The sequence below is a fragment of the Lepus europaeus genome, chromosome 3 (assembly GCF_033115175.1).
Source record: "Lepus europaeus isolate LE1 chromosome 3, mLepTim1.pri, whole genome shotgun sequence".
In the NCBI taxonomy this organism is placed as follows: domain Eukaryota; kingdom Metazoa; phylum Chordata; class Mammalia; order Lagomorpha; family Leporidae; genus Lepus; species Lepus europaeus.
Window position 1 is genome coordinate 152,599,471 of NC_084829.1, and position 20,522 is coordinate 152,619,992.

General features: G+C 43.8%; 1 protein-coding gene across 1 annotated transcript in view; it reads left to right on the plus strand.

Moving 5' to 3' along the window:
- CCDC170 (coiled-coil domain containing 170) overlaps positions 1-20,522 on the plus strand; it is a 121,686-nt gene that overhangs the window by 49,735 nt on the left and 51,429 nt on the right. The window contains exon 6 of the mRNA XM_062187284.1: positions 9,335-9,640. Within this exon, the coding sequence (XP_062043268.1) occupies positions 9,335-9,640 (306 nt within the window). The remainder of the gene's footprint in view (positions 1-9,334; positions 9,641-20,522) is intronic.

The following is a 20,522-nucleotide window of genomic DNA, read 5'->3' on the forward strand; positions in this document are numbered from 1 at the left end:
TCCAAGGTTACCGAATTGTAGCGTCCCTGGAAAGTACTCAAATGAACTCTGTGAGTTCTCTCGCCCACCGTCTCTTTTTTCCCTGCCTCAGTTCATTAGCTCCACCCATTCACTAAGTCCTAACCTCCTGTTATTTCACCCCCCTCCAGAGTCAGGTTTTTCTGTTTGACTGAGGTCGTGCACCGCCCTGAGGTTGCGCACCTTTTATGTATGTCCAAAATGGCATCTGCTCTTTGTCTCCTGCTCGCCTTTGCGAGGTGAGCAGAGAGAGACCTTACCAGTCCCTTTTTTTTTTTCTCCCTCTCCTGTAGTTAGTCTGGTGAACTTTCCCCGGCGGGGCTTCAAGCCATTTCCCCACTGATGTCTCGGGTTACTGAGCTCACCTCCCTTTCCAGTGCAGAAGCGTAGACTCCACTGCTGGGCCTTGGAGCCATGGGAGTCCTTGCTCTCCCCGCAGGTCATCCGTGTCACATCAACTAGATCCGGAAGAGTTTCCTCTGCAGTTTTTTCCCCGAGCCTTTGCCTGAGACTACTGTAACTCCACTTTTATTAACCTATCTTTTCCTGGACTATCAGTGCGCGTCCTCATTATTCTGACATCTTGGCTCCCAGCCGACAGCTGGTTTCTTGCTTGTTATCGTGGCAAGGTTGGATTGAAAACAATGCTTTGTAGAATTATGTTTTGCTTGTAAATCTCTTATAGTAGAAAACTAATATGGACATTTGTTGAAAATAGAAGAGATTTCAAAACCATTTCAGCAAGCTCAATTTTTTTTTTTTTGCAATTTGTATCCAAAAAGGAACAAACATGTTTTCAAAATTTATTTTCAATACTCTATCTGTGGAGAGTTTAATTAATTTATTCCATAAAGGTATATTAAATTACTTTTTGATGAGAGAAATTAATTCTGGATTTTACATACTTCTTTTATATTGTAAATGGAAAACAAACCTTAAAATGTCAATGCTTTAATGTATTCCTAAAAGAACCAACAGATATGCAGTGCACACCCTTTGCCACTGACCACACACGTTCAGTAAAGCTGGAATGGGTCCCCAGCATGCTCAAACTGAATCCCCTGATTGTGCTTGGATCTTGCTTCAGTGTAAAATTTCCATGGAAATCACTAAACCTCTCACCTCAATTTCTGAATTATTGATGGTGGGAACAAACAGGTGCAGGAATGGCACTAGATTTTAACACACATTTTGAATAACACTGTTCCGTGAGGGGTTTATCTGTATTAAAATTGGATCCCCAGAACTCCAGCCATGGTCTAGGTCAAGAGAAATAGAGCAGACATCACCTCCTCTATTCTAGATATTTTACATCTGCTGCAGCCTGAGTTGTGTGTGCATGTGTGTGCATGTGTGTGTGAATGCATGCATATGCAGGTGTTTGTGTTGTTGTTGACATCATAAATAGATCCAAATTCCTAGGGTGTTTTCGTAGTTACCACAGTTCTGTTACATCTTCTTTCCATATCTGCCTCTACTCCCCAGCTGTAATTCTCTTTTCCAGAATTGGCAGTTGCTTCTACCTATTTCTAGAGATACTCTTTTTGTATAGATGTAAATGGTACTCTCTTAGACACACTGTTCGGAATCTTACTTTCCCTACTAAGTATGTATTGGAGAGTCTTTCATATCAGTCTATAGAAAATTTCCTCATTTAAAAAAGACTCCACAGCATTCAATGGTATGAATGTCTCATATGTGTTTAACAAGTCACATTTCAACAATTATTAATGTAGAACTTGATCTTTTGCTATAATTGAATAACTTTGCATGGACCTCATTTTCCAAATTTAGTAATATATCCTGTAGAAATATTCTTAGGGCTAGAATTGCAGGGCTAAAAGTTATGTGCATATTACGTTTTGTTTTATACTAAAATTATACTTAGTCACACTTACCTTGGCAAAGTACGAGAGTGCCTGTTGGGGGAATTTCTTAACTGTGGTAGGTAAAACTATCCAAGTGATTTTTTTTTAAAAAAGATTTATTCCTTTCTTTGAAAGACAGAGTTATAGAAAGAGAGTGAGAGACAGAGAAATCATCTTCTATCCACTGGTTCACTCCTCAAATAACCACAACAGACAGGGCTAGGGCCAGGCCCAAGCCTTGAGCTTCATCATGGTCTCCCACATGGGTACAGGGACCCAAATACTTGGACCATCTTCTGCTGCTTTCCCAGGCCATTAGCAGGGAGCTGGATGGGAAGTGGAGCAGGTAGGACTCGAACTGGCATCCATGAGGGAGGTTGGCTTCACAAGTGGCAGCTTAAGCAGCTGTGCCACAATGCCAGCCTCGCAAGCGACTTTGTAAATTTGCAAAATTCATCTAGTGTTGGAGGAATTAAGCCACATTCAGAGGTTCTTCACCTGGCTGATAATTAGTCATATTTCTGAGGGGCAGTTTGATCTCAGGGTATCAACATCCATGTAATAGTTAACATATAAATAAGTTAACATAACATATGGAATCAACTGTGTTTTTTTCTTTTTTAATTTTTATTACTGTAAAGAGAGCAGATTTCATGTGTTTCATAGGTACTGTTATAAGAAGATAATCATACTTCCCTTCCTCCCTTTGTCCCTCCCTCATCCCCCTCCTTCCTTCCCCTTTTTTCTTGAATTTTTGCAGACATAATTTTAGTCTAATATAATCACTCAACTGCTTTAAAAATACAAACTTTTGAATGGTGTTATTACTTAATGAATACTCATGCTTCTATTTTGTTTTATTTTTAAAAGATTTTATTAATTTTTTTTTTTTTTGCGTTATGATTACAGACAGAGAGAGGGAGAGACAGAGAGAAAGGTCTTCCTTCTGCTGGTTCACTCCCAAAATGGCTGCAACAACCAGAGCTACACCAATCCAAAGCCAGAAGCCAGGAGCTTCTTTAGGCTCTCCTACATGGGTGCAGGGGCCCAAACACTTGGGATGTCTTCTACTGCTTTCCCAGGCCATGGCAGAGAGCTGGATTGAAAAAGGAGCAGCTGGGAGTTGAACCAGTGCCCATATGGGATGCTGGCACTGCAGAGGCTTAGCCTAGTATACCACAGCACCAGCCCCTACTCATGTGTTTTTTTGTTTGTTTGTTTGTTTTTGACAGGCAGAGTGGACAGTGAGAGAGAGAGAGACAGAAAGGTCTTCCTTTGCCGTTGGTTCACCCTCCAATGGCCGCTGCGGCCGGCGCGCTGCAGCCGGCGCACTGCAGCTGGCGCACCGCGCTGATCTGAAGGCAGGAGCCAGGTGCTCCTCCTGGTCTCCCATGGGGTGCAGGGCCCAAGCACTTGGGCCATCCTCCACTGCACTCCCTGGCCACAGCAGAGAGCTGGCCTGGAAGAGGGGCAACCGGGACAGAATCCAGCACCCTGACCGGGACTATAACCTGGTGTGCCGGCGCCTCAGGCAGAGGATTAGCCTATTGAGCCACGGCGCCGGCCCCTACTCATGTTTTTAATTGGGAAGTGAAATTGAAAGCATAAATTGTATGGTTTATAACTGTTTTTGTTAAAAGTGTGGAGTCAGTATTCATTTCCCATTTTAGTCAGACTAAAACTAAAGATTTATTAATTATAAAAATGTTTTAAGTGATCCCTATCACAGTCTCTGTGGCGCTTGCCCTCATTTGAAAATGTGCTTTCTCCCATGGAGGTCAGCCTTGAGTTTGCTTGGAGGGAGCTTTTTGATTGTCGTTCTGTGTCAGTGTGGTCTGACAGCAGCCAGTACTACCAATGTCACATCACTTGAGGTAGCCATGCAAGCAACCTTTCCTGGAGGCTCTTCCCCAAGAGCTATAAAGGTAACTGAATATGGAAGGGGAGAGGGAGCGGGAGAGGGGAGGGTTGCGGGTGCGAGGGAAGTTATGGGAGGGGGAAGCCATTGTAATCCATAAGCTGTACACTGGAAATTTATATTCATTAAATAAAAGTTAAAAAAAAAGTAATAAAAAAAAAGAAAATAAAGGTAACTGAATTTTCACACTGAGCACATCTGTTTCCAGCAGTTCAGCCCAGGGCCCCTAAATCCCACAGCACTGAGTCAGATTTCTGGGGGCAGTGGCTAACCCCAGGCCTTTGTACAGGGAACAGCATATAACTTACTGGGCTGTTTGCATCCAGAGAAAAGAAATAATAACCTGCTGACAGGCACCACCATGTTGTGGGATTGCGAACTACTTGTGTAGTTTTTACTAGACACAGGTGTTGGTGCTTAGGTTTAAAAGGGAAAAGTGCTTTGAGTTGCCAGTGTTGTGGCTTCCGTGGCTAAGTCTTCTCCTGGGAGCGAAAGTCTCTTGGCTGAGCTATTTCACTGGTGCTTGGTCTTCTGGTGGCAGCTGTAGCTGTACATGATTAGTTCACTCCGGATTTACAGTAGACCAATAGTACTCAGACATCTAGTATGTCTTTTGTGTATTTTGAAGACCTTTTCTAAGTAATAGATTAAAAACATCACCCTATTCACCATGGAAACACCTCCTTTTGTATTAGGGGCTTGCTTTCTGTATAAAAGTTAATAAGTCGAATATCCCTAATTCAAAACCCTGAAATTGGAAGTGCTCAAAATCTACTTTTTTTTTTTAAAAAATAAATAAGACACTAAGCGAAAAATTCTACATCCGACCTCGTATGATGGGTAGCAGTCAAAACACAGGTGCACTTAAATGCTATATAAGATTACCTTCAGGCTATGTGGATAGGAGTATATGAAACATGAATGAATATTATATTTAGACTGAGGCCCTAACCCTACAATATCTCATTATGGATATACAGGTATTCTGAAATCTGAAAAAAAATCTGAAACATTTTGTTTCCAAGCATTTCAGATAAGCAGTATTCAACCAATATGCTATTCTTTCTGGTTTTAGAATTCTGAAGTGGTTAGGATTAATTTTCACCCTGTGTCATTGAATGTAGGGCCTCAGGTTTCTAACCTATATAAGCTGGTACTTTCTACGTAAAATGTTCACCAGTGCAGATACTGGTTATTCTGACTGAGAAAATTAGTAGCTTTTGTGGAACTGTTTGAGGAGAAATTGATAAGCCGATAAAACACTGTATGTGTGATCAAGTGTCCTTGCTTCTACTTTGAGGTCTGTGTTGTAATTACTAGCACTGGTGGCCTTCTACACAGGGATAACTGGCTTAGACAGAGGCAACCAAGACCTTGAAAAGCAAGGCATTTTTCTAAATAGACTGCATAACGAATTTGGTTATTACATCTCTGCAGAGGGCAGGCTTCTGTATCTGCCCAGCCACTCTGTGATTTTTTTCTTCCAAATTGTTGCCTGAAATGCCCTTGATTTAAAAAAATATCACCAAAAGAAAAAAAGCAACATTCTATGTTTTCTTTCTTTTAACTTTTATTTAATAAATATAAATTTCCAAAGTACAACTTTTGGATTATAGTGGCTTTTCCCCCCATAACCTCCTCCTACCTGCAATCATTCCATCTCCCACTGCCTCTCCCATCCCATTCTTCAAGCCCATTCTTCAAGATTCATTTTCAATTACCTTTGGAACTAGTGTTTCAGCTAATCTTTGTCCTGTTGCCTGACTGTAGGTGGACATAAATTCCTTTCAAAGTCTAGTTCTTTTTTTAAAAAAAAATTATTTTATTTATTTGAAAGAGTTACAGAGAGAGGTAGAGACAGAGAGAGGGAGGTCTTCCATCTGTTGGTTTACTCCCCAAATGGCTGCAACAGCTGGAGCTGAGCCAATCTGAAGTCAGGAGCCAGGAGCCAGGAGCTTCTTCTGGGTCTCCCATGCAGGTGCAGGGGTCCAAAGACTTGAGCCATCTTCTACTGCTTTCCCAGGCCACAGCAGAGAGCTGGATCAGAAAAGGAGCAACCAGGACTAGAACCAGCACTCAAATGGGATGTCGGTGCTTCAGGCCAGGGCTTTAACCCGCTGCACCAGGGCACCAGCCCCTCAAAGTCTAGTTCTAATGCCCATGCAATGCCTGTGTTTTAACCAGCAGCCAACAATATTACCAGCCCAGTTAGATGCAAAGGGTGCTACTCAAAGATACTGTGTTTTTTTAGTGTTTTTTTTTGCCCCCAACATACTATTTTTAATAAAAAACAAAATGTGGAGCCTTGTGTGCTGAGACTGTGGGAAGTCTGACTGCATGAGGGGCCCAGGCGTGCCTGGGTCTCTGGGAATCACTGTGAGCAATGCCAAGGGCTCAGAGCTCCCTGATGGCCTGAGCGGGGCCATTGCAGTGGGATCCATGTTCACATGAGGCCTGCACAGAACCTTTTCTGGTTCATGTGACAGTGTGGGTGAATGTTGCGCCCACTGTGGGCTAACACAGGGCATTGATCTCCTTGGAAGGGAGGAGGTGAGGGTGTGATTAGGCCAACAGAGGTGATTATACCCTCCCCTCTGCTGACAATAGAGGAGATCTACCATGCCCGACTTGTGTGTCACCCTGGATACTCGCCCCACCCTGGAGCACTGACCAGAGCTCCTTGGTCACATCCAGCACACACCTCTGGGTATTCTGGGAAAGTGCAGACACTCCACCAAGCCACAAAAACATAGTTTGAAGATAAAATCTATCAGAAGAGAAAACCAACAAATATTTCCACAAATGCCTAAGAATAAACACAGAAATTCAAGAAACAAGAGTAAGGAGGACAACATGACTTCCCCCAAAAACGCAACACTTCAATGTTAGAATGTGAAGGTGAAGAGATTGATGAAATGCCTGAAAAGGATTTCAAAAGATTGATCATAAGATGACTCAGAAATAATGAGAAGCAAATTCACAAGTTAAGGAAATCCATACATGACATGGAAGAAAAATTCTCCCATGAGATTGAGATTTTGAAGAGAAATCAAACTGGAATATTAGAAATGAAGAATTCAATATGTAAAATAAAAAAATGCAGTGGAAATCCTTAACAACAGAATTAGAGAGGCAGAAGAAAGAATATCCTAGCTAGAAAACAGAAAACTTCCCCAGTTTGGAGAAAGGGACATCCAACAACATGAGGCAGATAAAACTAATAGACATGACTAGAAAATCTTCACCATGATACATTGTAGTCAAACTTTCAATAGTAAAACACAAAGAAAAGATTCTAAAATGTGCACAGGAGAAATTCCAGGTTACTTCAGAGGATTGCCAGTTAACTATATAGTAATACTGTAGCAATGCTGGTTAACCAACTTTTTGATCTTATTTGAGGTGAATTCATATATTTTGGTATGCGATGTCAACAAGTGATTTAAACAGTTTTTTTTTTTTTTTGACAGGCAGAATTAGAAAGCGAGCGAGAGAGAGAGAAACAGAGAGAAAGGTCTTCCTTTTTTCCTTTGGTTCACCCCCCAAGTGGCTGCTACGGCCAGCGCATTGTGGCTGGTGCGCTGTGCCGATCCAAAGCCAGGAGCCAGGTGCTTCCTCCTGGTCTCCCATGCAGGTGCAGGGCCCAAGCACTTGGGCCATCCTCCACTGCACTCCCTGGGCTACAGCAGAGAGCTGGACTGGAAGAGGAGCAACCAGGACAGAACTGGTGCCCCAACCGCGACTAGAACCTGGGGTGCTGGCGCCGCAGGTGGAGGATTAGCCTAGTGAACCGCAGAGCCGACTTTAAACAATTAATTTAAAAGATATCCCTTTGGTGTCTCTCTGGAACATTCTAGATTATGGTAAATAGAAGCAGGAACACAGGGAGCCTGTTCTATGCCCAACATAATTTTAATGAATCTAATCATATAAAATAAATTCTTTAGGCTTATTCTTCTCAGTATGGCACTTTGTGTCCCTCTATTTTTTAGTTATATTTTTAAAGCTTTTATTTAATGAATACAAATTTTATAGGTATAACTTTAGGAATATAGTGGTTCATTCCCCATACCTGCCCTCCCACCCCCACTCCCGTCCCACCTCCTACTCCCTCTCCCATCCCATTCTTCATTAAGATTCATTTTTAATTATCTTTATATACGGAAGATCAACTCTATACAAAGTAAAGATTTCCACAGTTTGCACACCCATGCACGCACACACACACAATGTATTAAGTACTGTTTCAGAACAAGTTTTGTGGTTAATTCTCATAATACAACTCATTAGGGACAGAGGTCCTACATGGGGAGCAAGTGCACAGTGACTGCTGATGTTAATTTAACACTTAACACTCTTATTTATGATGTCAGTGATCACCCAAGGCTCTTTTCATGAGCTGCCAAGGCTATGGAAGCCTTTTGAGTCCACAAACTCCATCAGTATTTAGACAGGGCTATAAGCAAAGTGGAAGTTCTCTTCTCCCTTCAGAGAAAAGTACATCCTTGTTTGGTGGCCCCTTCTTTCCACTGGGGTTCCTTTACTTTTAATCCTAATTATTTCTGTCTTCTTTGTTCGAGTTCTATCAGTAGTAGGTTTTTTTTTTTTTTTTAAGATTTACTTATTTATTTGAAAGAGTTGCAGAGAGGAAGAGTCAGAGAAAGATTTTTACATGTGCTTCACTGCCCAGATGGCCCTAAGGGCCAGGACTGAACCAAGCTGAAGCCAGGAACCAGGATCTTCATCCAGGTCTCCCACCTGGGTGTTAGGGGCCCAAACACTTGGGTCTTCTTCCGCTGCTTTTCCCAGGCCATTAGCTGGAAGCAGGATCAGAAGTGGAGCAGCCGGGACATGAACAGGCACCCATATGGGATGCTAATGGTTCAGTCAGCGGCTTTATCCGCAACACCACAGTGCTGCCCCCCAGTTTTAGTTTTGTCTCTATGAGACAAAGGTGTGCAGAGTCTATGAACATTGGGAGAAAGATTGAGTTGTCCTTTGTGTAATGATGCTTTTATGAGAATTCTAGTCTATAAGGCAGTCTTCAAAAAGTTATGGAAAATATGTATTATAAGGAAGCTATGCATGAATTTTAAATTTGTAATAAAATAATCTTTTAATTCTGTTTTCCCCACAAACTGTTTGAATTACTCTTGTGTTTTTAAAAATAAGATGAAAGAGGCCTTAAAATAATTTATTTGAGAGGAAGGGAGGGAGAGAGGGAGAGAGAGATAGAGAGCTGGTTCATTCCCCAAATGCCTGCAAGAAACAGCTGGAACTAGGCCAGGTCATAGATGGGAGCCAGCAACTCAATCCAGGTCTCCCACAGGGATGTCAGGGACCCAAGTACTTGAGCCATCACCTGCTGCCTCCCAGGGTGCTCATTAGCAGTCAACTGGAATTGGGAGTAGGAACGAGTGCTTAACCCCAGCTCCTTGGAGTGCTTGGTATAGGAAGTAATGCTGAGTAAATGCAGGTATACTCTGCTGGTTGCTAATGGTATTATCTTCACTTTCTATAATTATTTTAGGACTTATTCAGTGCTGTAGAAGCAAAAGAAGCTCTTGAAAAGGAAGCTGCGATCCTGCAAGAAAGGCTGTGTGCTGGCCAGCGGGCCTGGGAGGCCTCGAAGCAGGAGCTGAGCGTCCTGAAGAAAAGCGCCCATGAGTTGGAGAAGAGTTTGGAGGCAGCCGCAGCCTCACAAAGCCAGCACTCCTCATTTAGGGAGAAAATCGCAGCCCTCCTGAGAGGCAGCATGGGCGTAGCTGGAACCACAGAGGATGCCCTTTTGGAGAGGATTCGAGAGATGGGCAGCCAGGAGGACAGCAGGAGAAGGGTGAGAAGGAGGCAGCTCCCAGGCTGCGTAATAACAGCAAACACAGTCCCTGTTGTGTCTTAGCAAATGTGCATCTGCATTAGTGGAAAGTGTAGTTTAAAGCCGGCTGTAATCCTTTCCATCCATGTAGCACGTCAGTCTGTTTGCTGTTGCTGTAACAAAATACCTGGACCTGTGTACGTGTGAAGAAACGAGGTTGATTTAGCTCACAGTGTTGGAGGTCCAGGAGCATCTGCTGTGCTCTGGCGAGGACCTCCTGGCAAATGGTCCCTTAATGATGGGAGCACGTGTGAGAGTGATCACGTGGAATCAGAGACTGGAGAGGGCTGTCTTTCTCTTTCATAATAGCCCACTCCATTTTTTAGAAAGCTTTTATTTAATAAATATTAGTTTCATAGGTACAGTTTTTGGAATATAGCGGTTCTTCCCTCCATACCCACCCTCCCATCCCCAAACTGTCCCACCTCCTACTCCTTCTCCCATTCCATTCTTCATTAAGTTTCATTTTTAATTTATATACAGAAGACCAACTCTATACTAACTAAAGATATCAACAGTTTGCACCCACACAGACACACGAAATATAAAGTACTGTTTGAAGACTAAACAAGCTCCGTCAACATTTAGAAAGGGTCATAATCAAAGTGGAAGTTCTCTCCTCCCTTCAGAGAAAAGTACCTCCATCTTTGATGGTCCATTCTCTCCACTGGGATCTCACTCGCAGAGATCCTTCATGTAGGTTGTTTTATGCCACAGTGTCTTGGCTTTCCATGCCTGAAATGCTCTCATGGGCTTTTCAGCCAGGTCCGAATGCCTTAAGGGCTGATTCTGAGGTCAGAGCCTTAATAGCCCACTCTTGTGGAAACTAACTCACACTGTGGTTCGGTATAAACCGCTTTTGAGGACCATTCCCCCATTGGCCTAATTACTTCCTGCTAGACCCTACCTCTTAAAGGTTTCACCACCTGTTCACGTTGCCCCACTGGGGACCAAGTTTCCGACACCTGAACTGTGGGAGCACCCACTACAGCCATATCCAATCCATAGCACACGGAACTCAGGAAGGGCCTAGAGTCACCCAGCAGCAGCTGACTTTGATGTGGGTTCCAGGGTCTGAGGTACTCAGCGCCGCATCTTGTCTCTGCTGATAACCGCTGCTGGCTGTATGACCTGGGCAGCTTCCAGAGATCACAGCCGGAGCTGTTTCCTCAGCTCATAAGCAGCTAGAATAAGGTTTTCAACCCTTTTCCTGATACCCATGGAGCTCAATGTATGTTTTTTTTTTCCAACTTTTATTTAATAAATATAAATTTCCAAACTTTTGGATTATAGTGGCTTTTCCCAATGTATGTTTTTAAAAAAGATCTATTTTATTTATTTGAAAGGCAGAGTTACAGAGAGCAGAGACAGAGAGAGGGAGAGAGAGAGGTCTTCCATCTGCTGGTTCACTCCTCAGATGGCCGCAATGGCTGAAACTGACCGATCTGAAGCCAGGAGCTTACGCCAAGTGTCCCATGTGGGTGCAGGGGCCCAAGCACCTGGGCCATCTTCAATTGCTTTCCCAGGCCAGAGCAGAGAGCTGGATCAGAAGTGGAGCAGCTTCAATTTAATTTAAAAGCTTGTTTAATTCTGGGACTCGAACCAGCGCCCATATGGGATGCCAGCACTGCAGGCAGTGGCTTTACCCACTATGCCACAGTGCCGGACCCTCAATGTATTTTTTTTGACAATTTTTATTTATCATTTTTTTTTATCTGAAAGGGAGAGAGAGAGAGACAGAGACAGAGACAGAGAAATAGAGAGAGAGAAAGAGGGAAGGGATGGAGACATCTCCCATCTGCTGATCACTCTCCGCATGTCCACAACAGCCAGGACTGGGCCAGGCTGAAGCCAGGAGCCAAGAACTCTCAATCTAGGTCTCCCACATGAGTGGCAGGGATGTGAATACTTGGGCTGTCTATCAGGATGTGCATTAGCAGGAAGCTGGAGCATAGACAGGACTTGAACCCAGGCACTAAGATATGGGATGGATCATCCCAAGTATTTGTTGTGCCTTTCAGGGTTTGAGGAGGGGAGCCAGTGTCCAGAGAGTACAGAAAGCAGCCTTTCAGAGTCTCCACAGTCATCTGGGGACTGACCCCATCATGAGGGCATTCCTGGTTCTGCAGCAAAACCTGGGAGCAGTTCTGAGTGGGATAAATGCAGACTATAAATAGCCCATGGCACACAGGTCAGTGTTTGCTGCCAGCTGGGTCAGGTCAGGCTTTGCCAGTAAGTGCGTTACAAAAACAAAACAAGGCCGGCGCCATGGCTCAACAGGCTAATCCTCCGCCTTGCGGCGCCGGCACACTGGGTTCTAGTCCCGGTCGGGGCACCGATCCTGTCCCGGTTGCCCCTCTTCCAGGCCAGCTCTCTGCTGTGGCCAGGGAGTGCAGTGGAGGATAGCCCAAGTGTTTGGGCTCTGCACCCCATGGGAGACCAGGAGAAGCACCTGGCTCCTGCCATCGGAACAGCGCGGTGTGCCGGCCGCAGCGCGCTACCGCGGCGGCCATTGGAGGGTGAACCAACGGCAAAAGGAAGACCTTTCTCTCTGTCTCTCTCTCTCACTGTCCACTCTGCCTGTCAAAACAAAACACCCTTGGATTTTGTAGTTGCAGATAAGGATTTTTAGATCTGTAACAGTATCTGCCAAATAAGTTAGTGTTATTGTAGGTATTAAGTGAAAAAATTTGTTATAAAGTCCTTACCACACTGTCTGACAAATCATGGCTATAAATATTAACTTCCGGCCGGCGCCGCGGCTCACTAGGCTAATCCTCCGCCTTGTGGCGCCGGCACACTGGGTTCTAGTCCCGGTCGAGGCACCGATCCTGTCCCCGTTGCCCCTCTTCCAGGCCAGCTCTCTGCTGTGGCCAGGGAGTGCAGTGGAGGATGGCCCAAGTGTTTGGGCCTTGCACCCCATGGGAGACCAGGATAAGTACCTGGCTCCTGCCATCGGATCAGCGTGGTGCGCCGGCCGCAGCGCGCCAGCCGCGGCGGCCATTGGAGGGTGAACCAACGGCAAAAAGGAAGACCTTGATCTCTGTCTCTCACTATCCACTCTGCCTGTCAAAAATTTAAAAAAAAAATATTAACTTCCATCCGCATTTCCATAATGCAGTAATGCCTGGAGCAGTATTTTAGGGGGCAGTTAGTTCAACAAATGGAGAAATATGATTTAATTCACACATGATTGAAGCTTGTTTAATTTTGTCATCTTCTTTGTACTGTCAGTAACTGTCATTTTCCACAAAGGTTTATTTAGCAGTCATCTTTAGCCTAATCTCTGTTTTTATATCAAACTCAAGTGACTGAAGTCTTAATTATAAGACCTTCAATGACAACCAGCTTCCATGTGTAATTCCATTAAGAACTATTTCTTCTACTGATGTCATGTTCATTCAGAATGAGGAAATACATTTTATTTTTGACAGGCAGAGTATACAGTGAGAGAGAGAGACAGAGAAAAAGGTCTTCCTTTGCTGTTACTTCATGCTCCAATGGCCGCCGTGACCGGTGCGTTGCAGCCCGTGCACCGCGCTGATCCGAAGCCAGGAGCCAGGTGCTACTCCTGGTCTCCCATGCAGGTGCAGGGCCCAAGGACTTGGGCCATCCTCCACTGCACTCCCAGGCCACAGCAGAGAGCTGGCCTGGAAGAGGGGCAACCGGGACAGAATCCGGCACCCTGACCGGGACTAGAACCCGGTGTGCCGGCGCCTCAGGCAGAGGATTAGCCTATTGAGCCGCAGCGCACGGAAATGCATTTTCCATCTCATTTCTTTTTAATTTAAGAGGTAGAGAGATCAAGAAAGAGTTAACGCCCATCTGCTGATTACTCCCCAAATGCCTGCAATGTTCAGAGCTAGGTCAGGACTGAAGGTTGGAGCTGAGAACTCAATCCTGGTCTCCTGCATGGATGGCAAAGACCCAAACACTTGAGCTGCATTAGCAGGAAGCTGGAGTCAGGAACAGAAGCCAGGAGTTGAACTGAAGCACTCTGATGTGAGACATAGGTGTCTTAATCAATGTCTTTTTATTTTTTGAAAAGAAGTTTTATTTATTTCAGAGTTAGAGTTACTGACAGAGAGAGAGACAGAGAGAGAGGTCTTCTATCTGTTGGTTTATTCCCTAGATGGCCACAAAGGCTGGAGCTGGACTATTCTGAAGCCAGGAGCTTCTTCAGGGTCTTCCATGTGGGTGCAGGGCCCAAGCACTTGGACCATCTTCTACCACTTTCCCAGGCCATAACAGAGAGCCATATCGGAAGAGGAGCATCTGGGATATGAACTGATGCCCATTTGGGATGCCAGCACCTCAGGTGGAGGCTTAGTCTGTTGTGCCACAGTGGTGGCCCCTTAATCAATGTCTTAAGGAAGCTAAATACCCACCCCATCTTTTAACATTAGAAAAAACTCAGAGTGATCACTCACTCAAAGTTCAGGATACATCTGTAAATTTTCTCTAACAAGTAAAAAATTTAAATTTCCTTCAAGAATTTTCCAAAATTCACATGCGCCCTAGGAGCAACCATCATGGCCATGTGCAGGTTCTGCTTGTGAATATAGAAGCTTCTCGCACAGGGTGCTGGAGGCTGACCTCCCTCGGGTACACATGGAGATCACCTCAGATGTTCTCTGAGAGTAAGTCAAATGTTCTTGTGATCCAGCCTACATAGGGATGCTCAACTGAGCGAGGAACTTATGTGTAGGACCGAGAGAAACTTCATTAATTTATTCCCCTTTAATGATAACAGATAAACTTCAGTAGCTTGATGGCTTTTGTTATTTCATTGTATTGTTCCCCCTTCTATGTAATATCCAGGTTTTTTCCTAAAACGGTTTTAATGCCAGCATGTGAAGTTTGGCATGCAATTGCCAGCATGATGTGTATGTTTATTTTCTAAAGCAAAGTGATGCAAATTGGTGAAGCTGGCTATGCCTCCCCCACTCACCATAAACACGAGAATGATTCAGTCTTTTTAGTGCCTTTGTCTGCCTTTCCTACCCTGTAATTTTTTTCAATAGCTGCTCTCCCTGTTTAAAAGCTTGAAATCAAGCATATAGCTAGTGTCTTGGGTGACTCATTTTCAAGTAAAATCAGGAGAAAATGGATTTTGTATATTGTCTTAGAAATGTTTCTGAAGAATGGAAGCTTTACAAATGGATGAAGCTGTTTGTTGTGGAGACCGCACAGGCCTGCCAGCTGCCGTGGCTACAGCGCAGTCCCCAGATGAGCAAAACCCCCGTGAAGGCCCCACAACGGGTTCAGGCTTGGTTCAGGGTTGGTCCTGCGGTCCCCCCACTTCCAGTCCACTCCTCCTACTGCCTGTTGCTTTCTCATGCACCCCTGGGCTACCAGTTTTCCCTCTGTTGTATTTGCAGTTCTCAGTGGAACTGGATAGTTCCCACGTGCTTTCAGTAAGTCATTTCTACTTGTTCCTTGCTTTCTTTTTCTGCCAAGATTCAATGTTGTTTAAAAAAGTCTTCCTAAGTCTGAGAGCAAGGTTCCTTAGCCTGGCACTGCTGCCATTTTGCACTGGGATCTGGAGGGGTGTTTAGCATGGTCCCTGGTCTCCACCCAGTAGACTCTAGTAATACTTCTTCCATGACTTGAGACAACCACGAATGTCTCTAGACATTGCTGAGGGCAGAGTTACTACAAGCTGAAAACTACTGCTTAGAGGAACGTTTGCTGGCCAATTCCCAGGAGTTCTAGGGTTCTAAATGAGTATTAGGTGTTATTGAGCTGTGAAATTTCAGGACACCTGTTTATGAAATTATATGTATTTATGAAATTATATGACTTCATGCATAGGATCGAAAGTTACAACATTTTCATATTTTTTAAAAAAATATTTACTGATTTATTTGAGAGAGAGAGAGATTGATTCTGTCTACCATTTTGCTCCCAAATGCCCACAGCAGCCTCAGGCCTGGACTGAAGCTGGGAGCTGAGAACTCAATCCAGGTTTTGCAGGGGGGCTGGCAGGAACTCAGTCACTTGAGCCATCACCACTGCCTCCCGGGATCTGTCTGTATTAGCAGGAAGCTGGAGTCAGGAACCAGAGGTGGATCTTGAATCCAGGCACTGATAAGAATGTGGGCATCTTAACCGCTATGCCAAATGTTGACCATCATTTTCAGGTTTTATGTGACATTTTCGAGGCACATTTTCACCTCTGCTCTGAGGTATTTCCTAGCTGACTAATCATCTGGATGAGAATGGATTGTATGTGGAGAGAACATGACCATGACCAAGTTCTATGTCTTTTTAAAGACAAGACCATACAGGTTCAGAAGCATCTATCTGCACAGCCTTTTCTCTCACTTTAGGCACATTGAAGGTTTTATTTTCTCCATCGAGTTCTTTGTTTGTCCAGGGGCTCTGCAGGAGCGGTGGGGACCCAGGCTGATGCTCTGGTATGCACGATGTGTATCCCTGGTCTGATAGTGGAGCTGGACCATCGCCATCCTGCTCTGCTCTTGATCCTTCCACCTGCTGAAGCCAACGGTTCCCCAGAAGAGGCAGCATGGTTCCACTGGCATTTCCTGGTCCAATGTTGCATTCCACAGTCACCCCGGCTACAAGGGCATCTGGGAGGATGAACGGAGAGGCTCAGGAGCTTTCCCAGCCTGTCTCATTGTATTCCTTTCCCAGGGCTGCTGTAACAGAATACCAGACTGGGAAGGAGGCTTAAACCACACGTTTCTTGTCTCACAATTCTTGCAGTTAGAGGTTTGAAGTCAAGGTGTCGGTAGAGTGGGCTCCTTCTGCAAGCCTCTAAGAGGAAGAGATGCATGTGCTCATGTGTCTCCCTTGGCTTCTGGTGGCTTCGGGCATTTTGTGGCTCATGGGTGCTGCTTTCCGTGTGTCGTCACATTATTTTCCCTCTGTGAATGTCATCTTTGGGTCTAGATTTCCCTTTGTGATAAGGACACTGGTCATATTGGAATAGGGCCATCCTAATAACTCCACTTTAATTTATCTCTATAAAGATCTTATTTCCAAATAAGCTCACATTCCGAGGTACTGGGGCAGGGGCTTAAATATATCATTTCTGGAAGAACCCAATTCAACCCCCAAATGGAAGTTGACCTGGTTAGCAGGTCAACAATGCTAACCACACACAGGGACAGGAGGGAGAATTTGGCTGATTTCTGGTACCTGATAATTTATTTTGTATATTTTCTAAGTGAAAATAGTAGTTTGAATAATTGGAAAGGAGTTGTTTATGTCCAAAGGCTCCGGTGCTTAGGTGACCCAGAAAGCTCTTTCTTCAGTGCAGAGCTCTGCTGCTTCTGTTTGGTTTAATCTTAGGGCAAAATGCCTCTCCGGTGAAATCAGCAAGCACTTGTCCTTGGAAAGTGAATTAACTCTTTTAGGGCATTTTGACTTTGCTTTCAAAACCCAAGCTGCTTGCTCCTGCAGTATAGTTTACTTCGCTGCCTTTTCTATTTATAAAATTAAGGTATATGTCCCCTAGTACATAGTTAGTGTTGGAATCCCTGGCACATTTTGTCATATAGAATATAAGCTATGTGATAACAGACACTAAGAAAAAGCACAAGAAAAGAGAGAACCAAAAATGTGTATTGATTCTTTGGACTTCTTGGTGTTAAGAACAACACGAGTTTACAGTTTTGGTGGGACACCTACATGAGTATTCCAAAAGTTCATGAAAAAAATGGAATTAAAATTTATTTTGGCACAAAAATTTTGAAACCCATGCATAGTTTTTTTTAAAGATTTATTTATTTATTTGAAAGGCAGTTGACAGAAAGTAAGGGAGAGAAAGAAGAGAGCTATTCCATGTGCTGGTTCATGGCTCACATGGCTGCAACAGCAGGAGCCTGCATTCCATCTGGGTCCCCTATGTGGATGGCAGGAACCCACGCAATTGAGCCATCTTCTGTTGCCTTCCCAGGATGCATTAGCAGGAAGCAGGATTGGAAGCAGATTAGCTGGGACTGAAACTGGTATTCTGATATGGATGCAGACATTTTAAGCAGCCGGCTAACTCTTAACTCTGCACCACAAAACCCTCTACGATGCATATTTTTCATGATACACGTGTTCATAATCCTTTTAAAGACTCCTTGTATGCATGGAGTTCAACTTTTTTTTTGCACCAAAATAAATTTAAATTTCACTTTCCCACAAACTTTTCAAAGTCCCCTTGTATGTTCATCTAGGCACTGGCATTTGATATTCTCAATAACTGAGTCAGATTGGGATGTTAATTTATTTGAAAATTTATGTACATTTAGCTCTTATCAAAGTTGGTAGTATAATATGTACTGACACTCCCTAAGCTTATGAAGCTAAGTTCTGTGGAGCATGTGGAATGAGGAGGGTCTCAGCTGTTTGCTCCTCTTTGAACACCAGAATTGTCGCATGGCAGTTGGGTAGATTCTGCACAGCTCTCCCACCTGTTAGTAATTTGTGAAGTCAAAATGCCGGATCTTCCCTTGTATATTGTATCAGTGCAAGTGTACCATGTTTCTCTCTTTTTGAAAAAAGTATTATTTGTTGGAAAGAGTTACAGAGAGAGGGGGAAAGACAGAGAAAGAGATCTTCCATTCACTGGTTCATTACCCAAATGGCCAGAGCCCTGACCAGGCTGAAGCCCAGGCAAGCTGAAGCTAGGAGCCAGGAACTCCATCCTGGTTTCTGACATGGGTGGTGGAGGACCAGCTGCTTGGATCGTCTGCTGTTTTCCCTGGCACATTAGCGGGGAGCTGGATCAGAAGTGAAGTAATAATTTGAACTGGTGCTTTAATATGGGATGCCACAGTTACAAGTGACAGCTGAACCCTCCACAGCAGAATGCCAGCCCCAGCATTTCCCTTATGTTGAGATCTGACCGATGGTTAGCAAGAACTAAGGGTAGGAAATATGGAATGGGGTTTCTCAGAGACTCTGGTTCTGTGATGGCCCTGAAAATTTCCTTGGAGGGGTGGGCTGTTAGCCTAGTGGATGAGATAGATACCTGTATCCCGTATCACAGTGCCTGGGTTCAGTCCTTAGCTCTGACTCCTGACTTAGGCTTACACTAATTAATATCTTGGGATTCAGAAGGGATGGATCAGATAATTGAGTTGGGAAAATCTGGTTTGTTTTCCCAGCTCCTGATTCTGATTTCAGCCCAGTGCTTAATGTTGTGGGCATTTGGGAAGTTAACAAGAGAATGGAAGCTCTCTTTCTTTTTGTGTCTCTTAAATGAATTAAAAAGGTCCTTGGGAAATATAATACCTTGTATTTGAGTCTGAACAGTTTGCCATCAAATATTTGATTTCAAACTCCTTTAAGTATAGAATTAATTGAATGACATGCCTGGAACCTCTAGAGCCATGGGAGTACAGGAGTGGAATGTTTCAGCTCAGGTCTAACCCACCATGTAGCATTTTCATCAACTGTAACATCATGAACAAGTCATTTGCTAACTTCTGGCCATCTTTAGTGATTGGAAATCTACTGCCTGCTCATTGCTGTTTTTAGAGATTTGATGTTAGAAAGTTTTCCCTTTCTTATTAAGGAATGCTGAATGAAGGATCCATATCCTCATATTGGATTCTTAGGGAATTTGGGAGGCTGGCATTGTAGTGTTGTGGGTAAAAGTGCCACCTGTGATACTGGCCTCCTATATGGGCAACAGTTTTGAGTCCTGACTTCTCCACTTTCCATATAGCTCTCTGCTAATGTGTTTGAGAAAGCAGCAGAAGATGGCCCAAGTCCTTGGGCCCCTGAACCCATATGGGAGACCTGGATAAAGCACCTGGCTCCTGGCTTTGGCCTGGACTGATCCTTGCTGTTGCAGCCATTTGGGGAGTGAACCAGCAGATGGAGGATCTCTCTTTCTTTCTCTTCTCTCTCTGTAACTCTGCTTTTCAAATGAATAAGGAAATATTAAGAAAAATATGAGTGGCCTAAGAATATGCCTACAATATAATTATGCAAAAGCAAAGACAAAAAATTGCATGTAAAATATAATCTCAACCATATTTTTACAGTATATAAAATAAATTGTTTAAAAGTATCAGTAGTTGTTGCCTCTGGAGTGGTAGGATCCTGGAGGACTCTTTTTCTGTTTTTAAAGATTTATTTATTGGAAAGAGTGGAAGAGAGAAAGGGAGAGAGAGAAAAAGGTCTTCCATCTGCTGGTTCACTCATCAAATGCTCACAACATGTAGGACTATGCCAGGCAAGGAGCCAGGAAATCCATCTGTATCTCCTGTGTAGGTGGCAGGGGCCTAAACACTTGGGCCATCATCCACTGCTTTCCAGGACATGAGCAGGAAACTGGGTCAGAAGCAGAGGAGCCTGGACTTGAACCAATGCTCACCTATGGGATGTGGGCATCCTGATCCTCTTTACTACAGTGCCCATCCCAGGGGATTCTTTCCTGCCTGTTTTTATGTTGTGCTTGATGAGTGATTTTTAGTGTTACATGTTACTTTATTATAGTGGAGGCCAGGGAAAGTTTTGTCTTACACAGATGTGGAATTGCCTTTCTGATTTATACCTATTGGTCCTCAACTGAAGCTCTTAGGGCAAATCAACAAGTTATATTATTCTTCCATGCAATAGCTTTCCAAAAAAATTGAAGACAATTTGAATGTTGCTTTTAAGTAGGCAAGCAGAGGTTTTAATTCTTTGTGTTTTAGATGATAAAAAAACCTCAGTCAGGACATTTCAGTTTCTGTGAGGATGGAACTGTAGTGTTATGCAAGTATCTACTGCTTTTTCCTTTTCCTCTTCCAAACTAATCCATCAAGAGAAAACACATATATTCCCCTAGATTCAGTGGTTTCATGGAATTCAACGTTTGGTGAAAACTGGATTT